At 34.6% G+C, this 10,185-nt stretch overlaps 1 protein-coding gene across 4 annotated transcripts; it reads left to right on the top strand.

The window, feature by feature from the left end:
• The first annotated feature begins 803 nt into the window (after positions 1 to 803).
• Positions 804 to 9,762, top strand: LOC110025196. Of its 4 annotated transcripts, none has more exons than XM_020725517.1 (6): positions 804 to 1,002; positions 1,457 to 2,063; positions 7,639 to 7,755; positions 7,834 to 8,187; positions 8,282 to 8,380; positions 8,923 to 9,762. In XM_020725517.1, the coding sequence occupies exons 2-6, from the start codon at positions 1,475 to 1,477 to the stop codon at positions 9,219 to 9,221; spliced, it is 1,458 nt and encodes a 485-aa protein (XP_020581176.1). In that variant the 5' UTR covers positions 804 to 1,002; positions 1,457 to 1,474; the 3' UTR covers positions 9,222 to 9,762. The 4 variants fall into 4 exon arrangements, with proteins under 4 accessions (XP_020581176.1, XP_020581175.1, XP_020581179.1 ...); XM_020725516.1 differs by having other exon boundaries at positions 1,454 to 2,063; XM_020725520.1 differs by lacking the exon at positions 804 to 1,002 and adding an exon at positions 1,045 to 1,281.
• Positions 9,763 to 10,185: the final 423 nt, after the last annotated feature.

Here is a 10,185-nt window from a genome sequence, read left to right as displayed (position 1 = left end):
TATTAGAGAGTTATTGAAGTAAAACCGAAGATTTATTAGGTGGTTATTGGGGTTAATGCATGGATTATTAAAGTGGAACCATGAATGTTATTTAGGGGCTATTGTGGGGTTATTACAGGGAGTTATTGAAGTGAAACCGCAGAGGTTATTGTGTGGGTTATTGTGGGGGGTTACTGGAGTGAAACCGCAGAAGTTATTTGAGGATTATTATGGGGTTATTGCGAAAGTTATTGCAGAGAGTTATTGAAGTAAAATTGCGAAGGTTATTGGCGGATTATTTAAGGGTTATTGGGGCTTATTGCCGGGGTTATTGCAGGAGTTATTGAAATGAAACTGCGGAGGTTATTGAGGGTTATTTAGGGGTTATTGCGCCGTTATTGGAGTTTATACCCAATAACTCCCAAATAACCTCCAAATAACTCTCAAAATAACATCTACAATTCAACTCCAATAATTAAGCGCTATTTACGTACGTCATAAGCACATAATTCTGGGTGCATATGACCTCCAATAACCTCCCAATATCTAAGTTATTGGGGGTTATTGAGAGTTTATTAGGAGTATTAACCCAAATAACATGTCAATAACCTATACATACAGACGCTCATCTTTTTACTTTCATTCAAGGTTTTGTGAGGTTATTGGGGGTATTAACCCAATAACAGCGAGATAACTCTCTAATAAGCTCGAATAACCGTCTCTGCGTGCGTATGAAGTACGTAAATATTTTTTTCAATAACCTCTAAGATTTCACTCTTATAATCTTCGGGACCACTCAGAATAAAGTTGGGGTTTTAATTTTATTTTAGAGAAGTGGCGGCATATTACTCGGTAAGTAATTTCCCTCGCCCTCTCCTTTTTCGTCCAAAACCATCGCCTTTCGCGATACAGTAGCAATTGGAGCTAGCTGAGAACTAACGACGGGATCACGGCTTACAGAGACCCGAAGCTCCCATTCTTCTACTCCTTCCGCTCCTCTCCTACCCGAAACCATTGAGGAAGGTAACTTCAGATCTTTCTTTTCGCGCGAAAGCATTCCGGATTTACTCAATCCGCTGATTCACGGGATTTGGTAAATCCGGGATTTAAGACCGAAATCTTTGAAATCCAGATTTATCAAATCCGAGGCTTTATCTTATCCCAAATGACCGTCTGGCAAGATTTAACTTAAATCCAGCTTCAATCCTGCTCTAAATCCGTTACCAGACATGCCCTAAAAGTTTCCGGGTCCTAAATTGTCACTTGTATAGACTATGATACTAAAACGAGCTCTTATAAAAGGTGAGGGGACAATATTAACACTTTTCACCATTTTGAATGCTATATACTATGAGTATCTCTTTTGCTGCATCCTGATTTTGGAATACGTCTTATGTTATAATTTCATTGTACAAGCTGCATTTTCAATTATGTTGGTGTTTAGCTCATCTCTCGTTCTAATTCTGCCTCACAGCAGCCTCAAATACAAAATATAATGCAAGAAACACAACCTGTAGTGCAAGCTCTAGCTGCCACACATTGTAATGAGGACAGTGCTAACCATCAATTGCCATCGAAGCGAAAGACACGTCTTCATCCACAATCAAAGCAAGGCAATGTCAGTCTTCAGATCACCCCAAGTTCCCGTTGTACTCGATCTCAAGTCGCTCCTGATTGGACATTGCAGGAAGTACTCGTTCTTCTTAGTGAAATTGTCGCCATAGATGAGGTCTGGCTTAAAGAATTATCATCCTATCAACGATGGAAGATGATATCGGACAACTGCTTGGCCATGAATGTTGTCAGGTCCTCAAACCAGTGCAAAAGAAAGTGGGAAATGTTGCTCGCTGATTACAAGAAAATCTTGAATTGGGAACTGCTGTCGAGGGAAGAGTCCTATTGGTCTCTTCCAGAGGAGAGAAAGAAGGACTATGGGCTTCCAGTTTCGTTTCAGAAAGAGGTCTTTGATGCAATGGATGCTGTTATTCAGGTACAACAACAACAGTCTGACTCGAATAATAGTGATCCCGAGCAAATATATAGTGTTGCGGAGCTTGAAAGATCCACAATGAATGCTGACTCAGGTATGTTTAGTTGTTTATTTTCGAACTAATTTTATTTAGGAAAGCTTAAAGGGGAGAATTTGATGATGTTATTCATTGAATATATAATCTTATTTATAGGTGTGCATGACTAATATATTTGGAAATAAATAAATAGGAGAATTAGAATAATTGAAGAGGAATAAATTGATACCTTGCAAATATTGTTTTTCTAACAAAGTCTCATATGCTGGTACTGCCTCTTAAGTTAAAGAATATATAAACAAATATGCTTGTTAGCTTCAGTTTGACACATAAGAGAGAACAACCTATGATCTATAGCTTTGATAAGAAGTTTCACCACTTTTATAAATAGAAAACATGAGCACTAACAATCTTCTTAGGAGACCCAACATTTTGTATGATATGATAATTTATAGGCATTTAGTCCTTTCATGGAATACTGGATTGTTGGCAATGTTTATGGCCGCGTGATTGTCCTAGTATAGAAATATATGCTAAGTTATTTGAATAAATTTTCTAAGGGCATCATGCTTCAGGATTCTATATCCAGCTATAACTTTAAATCTAGCCATGAAAAATGCTTCTTACTCTTTCTGGTGACCATATTCCTCTCACAAAAATATAAAATATCTCGAAGTTGATTTTATGCCATCAAGAGATCTAGTATAGTCAACATTTATAATGCATCAACATTTAAATTTTATGTCTGAGTTTACAACAATATTTTCCTTGTAGCTTTTTTGAATCATCTAAAAATGAAAATAATAGCTTCACAATGTTTCTTAAAATTCATACAACAAGAGATATCCCACCATGTTATCAACAAATAAATTAATTTTCCAACCATTCTTCGATGCTGAGTTGGATCACTACATATAATATCATGACAACAAGCATGATTTGGTTATAAATTAGGTGTCAGCGTATTTGCACACTAGAAAAACATATTTCTTGAAGGATATAAGTGGCATGTTTTCTCTAAAATAGAGAAACGAAAGTGAAGTTGAACAATAAAACGGCCGACAATTTTCTCTAAAATAGAGAAGCCCATTATTGTTGTAAGCAAATTTGATTCCAAGAAAATATTTGGGAAGTTTTTAGATCTTTGGCATAACAAAATTCTATGAGTAGTGCTTCTCTCTAAGATGCATTCTTGATCACTTTAGTGAACAATATATTATCTATGTAAATGGTTAAACAAAGCACACTGGGGCATATTTGTAATGCCCCATAACCGAGTGTCTTTGTCTCTTCGATATTTTAGTAAATGAACGCATTGGAAACGAAAGAGAGGGAGTTAAATGAGCTTTTCAGCCTTATAAGAAGGAACAATATCACCTTTCTTAGCAAATGACTTCGAAACTCAGAGAGGAAGGAGAACTTGTCAGAGTCGAAGCTGAGGTTTTCTTCATGTGCAAGGGAAGGCGTTGAAGCCATGGGGGGGAAATACCATACGCATCTATGCATGTCGATCTAATCCCTAGTCGAAGGTAGACTACGCTGCTGTCAAATAGAGAGGAGCCGAAGTCGCTATCAAGCAGAGGAGGAGGTGAGTGTGGGAGAAGCTTCTTACTTGCATAGTGACGCTCGATCCTAGGTGATCGAGCTGAAGAAAAAAAGGGAAGAAATTGACGGCGTGGCAGGCTCGGAGGCTTTTGCGTAGCAGTGAACAAGCAAGATCACTTGCAAACGCAGAAGAGCTCTCCAGCATGCATACAATCTTTTGATCGAGTTGTGCAAAAGGTTGACGTTTGATTTAAGGTAAGTTTTAATTTTTTTTTCAATTAAGTTGTTTAATTAAACTTGTATATATATAAGTTTATTTTATGTGCATTTAAAACCATGATTAAGACTATAAAAATTTTACTTTTGGATCAAAAAAAGGGCAACGGTAACAAAGAAATGTTAGGGTTATTATTGGATATTATTTATATTTTATATTATGATGTTAAGATGAAATCATATTACTTATACTAGAAAATAATGAAAACTTAATACTTAAATAATGAAAAGTTTATATTTAATTAAAATAGTAAATTATTAAATTATTAGTAAAATGATTACCCATGTTATTATAAGCTTCAATTTTAGAAGAGTCGTGGTCAAGTCAAATCCAAGAACAAATTGATCGTCATCAAGGTGAGTACTGACACTCTTAAATTATAGTATCATTTTTGTATCTCTTCTAAACCAATTGTATGAATGATTATTGATGCTTAATTAGTGAAATTGTTTTCCTCTAGTCTTAACTTTTATCAGATCTTTCGATATGAATGCTTGTAGTCTCACATTATGAAATGTTCTTGCATTATAGTAATAAATATTACATATAGAGTGATTTGACATTGTGAATGATAAGAACTGTATTGATTGTTTGTATATGTATGGTTTGACTATGATGACGTCACCTCTTCATGTTTATAGCAGGTGAATACTATGGTAGTCGTGCACGTAAATGAAAAAAAAGGATGTTGAAGTATCTAAACTGATATAATTTTTATATGACACTCTTGTAACAGTTGTGCAAACATAGAATAATATAGATATGCTATTGATGTAGTAAAATACATTGAATATTATGAAATATTTTAAGTGATCATAAACTATCCAATGTTTTATACTAATTCATTCAAAGCATAAATGAAATACATATTATTTTCTTTTTCTATGTGCTACTGCAGTTTAGGAGTGCGAGTATTCATTGAATATGATTAGCTTTTTATTAATTAAACTAACTTTTCAAATGTAATTAATTGATTAAAAGATCAGCAATAGAAGAGAAAATGTTTATGGAAGATGCTACAACCTGTATAGGGTTAAATTTAATTGCACTGCGTTAAATTTTTTTTAATGGTTCTTTCTTTGTTAAATGTTAGTTATAAAAAATGAATATAAAAAACTTGATTCTCACCGTCCAATCGTCTGTATTCGTCTTCGTTATTTCCAAGACTCGGGCCAGGTTGTGACAACATTATTACATGTTTGACAAAAATAAAACGATCAATGGAATCATTTCATAGTCAATCTTCTTAAGCATTTTTCAAAAATTACCAAACCAAGCTTCTGCATTTTGCTTGAGCCTATAAATAGTTTTTCTAAGTAAAAAGCTTGAGCTTTGATTGCTTGACTAAATATTTGGAAGTGCTCAATGACTTATGCTTGACATTTTGATAAATACACCTTATTTACTTTAAAATAATTGTTAATTAATATTACAAATTACATAACCCTAAGTCAGCCAGAACAAGTATTGAATCTTAAATATCAGAATGAATTAACTGGAAAAGATGAAGAAAATGAAGTGGATGACATAGACGGCACATGATAATATTTACCCAGTTGATAAGCATAGCATTCAAATTTGGAGATAGAAGTGATAAATTCCTTAATTTTCATGTTACTGTGCAAACAAAACTGATTCTATATCCGGCTATCACATGACCATGTTGAATTTCATCCCGGCAGTCCTAGTGCATATTTAATAATATGAAACTTCACATATATAACTCCACAATTCCTATGTATTTACATTTTTAACTCCCAAATTTTAATATTTACATTTTTAACATTTTGGTGTCATAAACCGAGGCATGAAAAAGTGTATTTCACTTTTAAAAAGTAGCGATGATGGTATTTTCGACATAATGTTAAAGATTTGAGTCGTATGCATGTAAATATGAATGTCTAGGTGTTAGACATGTAAATACATAAGAATTTCTAGGTGTGTATGTATATGCCTCTTAATAATAAATTTTATCCCAGGTGGAGTTTACTTTTTGTATTGATAAGCATGCTAAGGGTCTAATTGCCGATCACTTATTCCACACCATTACTTCCCATGATGGAATAGAGTGATTGATTTTTATGGAGCCCAATAGATAGTTAAATACACACTGAGCTTTAAAATTCTCTATTTTCTCCAATAAACATGCAAGGCAATAAACATGCAAGGACATCGATGCAATACCAACACAATAAAAGTCGATCCCCAACATGAAAGAAAATATAAGGGAAATTTACATACATGCCGCACAACTCTTATGTATTTACATATCTAACACCTAAGTTTGGGAACACAAGTAGTTGGTGATCAATGGGATTGCAACTTAAATGTAAAATTTAACATCTATAGAAAGGAAAAAGTGGCCAAAAGCTTGTTTGTGTATTAATAGACAATACGGCCAAAAAATAATTGAAAATGAATACTTATTATAAACTAAAAAAAAATTGCCATTCAAAACTTTCTATCTTGGCCGGTGAGAGAAGGGAGCAATTTGTGGCAGCCTTACTTTCATGTTAAGCACATGAATTTGTGACACTTCTTCCATGTCAAGCACTAATCTTTGGTGGTTATTTTAATCATAGTTGGCGTTGGTGCAAATTTTAAATAAAATTTTTGTCAAAATAGCTTTACACTGATTGGGTTGGTGATTGGCGAGATGCTAACTAGAGTATCCATTTTGAAATAAATGAAGGTTTAGCATACACAGTTAATTTGTGGTTGTTCTTTATAATAGTTATTTGCCTCACTTCTGACAAGCCTTTCAATAAAATTTTCATGTCAAAATGATCTTCAATGGCTTGGCTAGTGCTCACCATGTTGTTAAATAAAATATCAACATTAAATGAGGAAACACACACACAACACTTAAAATTTACTTATTTATGAAATTAATATTCATGTAATTTCTTTTGAATTACTAAACTTGTGTATTTGTGCGTGCCATAATCAATCTATTACGAATATGACAATAATGAAAAATATGAGTTGAGGTTCTATTATGAATTTTGATTTTTTTTTTTATGAGAACTTGAAAAGTGAATGTGTGAGAGTAATAGTTTTCACAAGTAGTTTTATTTGATTGACTTTTTTTTTTTTTTAATCACAAGCCATTGGCATGGGTTAGACATGTAATTTATATATATTGCATTTTTTTTTTTTTAAATAGAATCTTGTGTTCTTGATGTGAATAGACTTCTAGATCAAATGACAAATAATAGGATCAAAATTGTAACGCTCTATATTGTAAAGTTCTCATTTTCTCATTATTAGTGTGAGGCACTTCGTGTGATATGTTTCCATCTTGTATTCATGATGTGCTGAGAGGGGATCTGTTTGTTTCCAAGTGAAATATGTCACCTTGTCTGTTCAAATTTTTTAAATTTTGATAGTGTGTTAGAACAATAAGTTCTCTTAGAAGTGTTTGTTCATTATTGACGAGTTTTAATATCCATGTTCATGTTTTATTACTTGTCTGAAGATGAGAAATTTTTGTCAAGCTGATTTTTTTCTAGATAAATTTACATGTTAGAACACAATTATTATGTATTTACATCTCTCAAACCTTAAGTTTGATATTTGCACGCATAGAACTTTGGTGCTTTAAACCTATGCATGAAAATGTGTACCTCACTTTTAAAATGTGGTAATAATGCTATTTTTTATGTGATATTAAATATAAAAGTTAAGTGTATTGTGTGAGATATGTAAACTCGTAAGAACTGTGTGCTATGTATGTAAATGCCCCCTTAATTCTGTCATAAACTCTCTTTTTCCCTCCATGCATCTCCTTCACTCCATTGCTATTGCCAGAAATTTCCATGCTATATCTGCCCAGCTCACTTCACGAAGTGCAAGTGGTCACTTCAATGAGTCCTAAAGTAAATGAGTCAACTTTGAAGCGCCCAGAGAAAGCCCTTGTATTAGCAGGTCCCTTCCTCTCTTTCTCTCTCTATTTCTCTCTTGCTGTCTCCTAAACTTCCACAACATCTTCTGCTGTTTCTATAGGGGATAAGTTGATTACCAGTTTGAACAGCCCCAAAGTGGGAGATCTGATCACAGTTTCAAAGAGCTCTACAGAGAGACATGAAATGGAAGAGCTGAGCACAGCTTCAAAGAACCCAGAAGAGAGACCAGACGTGGAAGAGCTGATCACAATGTCCAAAAGTTCAGAAGTAGAAGAGCCACTCACAACTTTAAATAGCTCTGAACAGAGGGTAGAAGTGGAAGAGCTGAACTCAACTTCGAAGAGTGTTGAAGAGAGAGCCGGAGTGGAAGTGCTGGTTAAAGCTTCAAAGAACGGAGAAGTGGAAGGCTTAATCACAGCTTCAAAGAGCCCAGTATTGGAAGAGTTGATTACAGGTAGGAAGCCCTTGTAGTGGCAGGGTTTCTCTCTCTTTTTCCTCACCTTTTGCTTTCATTCATCTAAAAATTCCCTGCAATATCAACCTCTCAGTTCCCGTAGAGGAAGACTATATCAACACTTCAAAGAGCTCAGAAGTGGATGAGTTGATCACAACCTCTAAAAGCTCAGAGAAGGCCAGTGTAATAACAGGTTCTCTCTCTCTCTCTCTCTCTCTCTCTCCACACGCGCGCACACACACAAATGAGAGTGTGTGCAAGGTTGCCGGATTGGTAAGGATCTGCACACATACATTACTATCCTTTTAGAAGGATAGAAGTCATTCTCCTACATCATCTACTCTATTTTGATATTTGAATGACTAAGTTGATATTTGAATGACTAAGTTTAACATAGATAAAACTCTTAGGGAATGTAAAAAATAGCTTAAAGTTTAGCTTTAACCATTCTAAGTCCCAGCCTTTCAAATATTTTAATAGAGGCTATACGATTTGTATAGAGAACATACTTATGGGCTGTATGATAACAGCTTTAGAAGCTTTAGGGGCTGTTTGGTAGTGCCTTGAAATAGAAGTCATTATTGGATTTACTAAATCCAAAAGGTAAAATGCAAGAGTTCCGTGAATTTATGATTTTTTGGATTTAGTAGCTCAAAATTTGCTCAAGTTGGGCTTAAATCCAAATTTATTAAATCCAGGGGTCGGGTGGATTTACAAATTTACATCCTCTTACAGCTCTTGAACAGGAAGAACTGATCACTACTCCAAATAGCTCAGAGAAGGCCTGTTTAATAAAGGCTAAGCTACAGGAGAATGCAGAGCATATCTGTGCCATATTGAGAGCCGAATTGCAGACAGAATCTTTGAACCCAAGTGCTGAAGAGAGACAGTTCGCAGAGACACAGTTCACTCGGCGTACAGCTGACGAGGTAATCAAGTCCCTTTCAGAGCTCACGAACTCTCTAGACGAACTATACGACCACATGGGTGGGCCCAAATGCGCCGGAATCATGCCCGTCGACTCCATGGCCTGAAGAATATATCCCAAATTGGTCCCCCGGTTACTCGGTTGTGACCGATTCAGTTCGAGTTTTGCAGTGTGCCAACTTAGTTTTTGGGTTATTAAAATTGATGCCAGTTGATATATCGTGTAGAAATCAAAATGATCTCAATTTAGCCCCTCAGCTATACAGATTGATCCCAATTGATCAATTGTGTAGATATCATGACACAAGAATGGTTTCAATTTAGTCCCTCCGCCACACAAATTTGATCTCAATTTACTCTCAGAAGGTCCATTTGGGATCAATTTTTTGGGGTAAATTGGAGCAATACAAAACTTTGGGACTAAATTCGTCACACCTAAATAGTCGGGGACCATTCTGGGGTTTAAATTGTTTGTTGCTTGCTATCTGAAATTAGGAGCAGTTTCTCAGATAGTTGATAAGGCTTTATTTGTATGGCTTAGGGGAGGTTTTGTGCTTTAATTTGTCTTGTTTTTAACTGTATTGTTTTCTTTGTAATGGAAGCCGGCAATTGTAGTTTTCGCTAATGTAGCAGCTTGCTTGTTCTGTTGATCTATTTTCTTAGGGGCATTTACGTACTTGACACCAAATTATGATGTATTTACATATCTAACACCTCTACTTCACTTTTTTTGTTTATACAACCAATTTTTTGAAAAATATAACCATTTTAACTTTGGAAAGGGAAATACACATTTTGATGTATAGGTAAGGTGCTAGATATGTAAATACATAAAATTTAAGGAGTCTGTGTGTAATTTTATTTTTATTTTTATTTTTTGTATTGACCTAGGGCATTTCCATGCAGGCCACTCAAAATCCCATGTGCTTACATATCTTACGCCTAAATTTTCACATTTACATGTATATCACTTAAAACTTTAATATGACATTAACAATATAACTAGTTCAATGAAATATAAATATCAAACTTTAGGCATTGGATATGTAAATATGTAAGAATTTTGTGCTA

The sequence above is a fragment of the Phalaenopsis equestris genome, unplaced genomic scaffold (genome assembly GCF_001263595.1).
Source record: "Phalaenopsis equestris unplaced genomic scaffold, ASM126359v1 Scaffold000294, whole genome shotgun sequence".
Classification (NCBI taxonomy): domain Eukaryota; kingdom Viridiplantae; phylum Streptophyta; class Magnoliopsida; order Asparagales; family Orchidaceae; genus Phalaenopsis; species Phalaenopsis equestris.
Note: the sequence above shows the minus strand (reverse complement) of the source record. Positions and strands in the feature narration are given on the sequence as shown.

Coding starts and splice junctions, on each gene's coding strand:
- LOC110025196 (XM_020725517.1), top strand. CDS start 1,475: ATGCAAGAAACACAACCTGTAGTGCAAGCTCTAGCTGCCACACATTGT. Junction 7,756..7,833: donor GAAAGCCCTTGTATTAGCAG/GTCCCTTCCTCT, acceptor CTGTTTCTATAG/GGGATAAGTTGATTACCAGT. Junction 8,381..8,922: donor GAAGGCCAGTGTAATAACAG/GTTCTCTCTCTC, acceptor ATCCTCTTACAG/CTCTTGAACAGGAAGAACTG.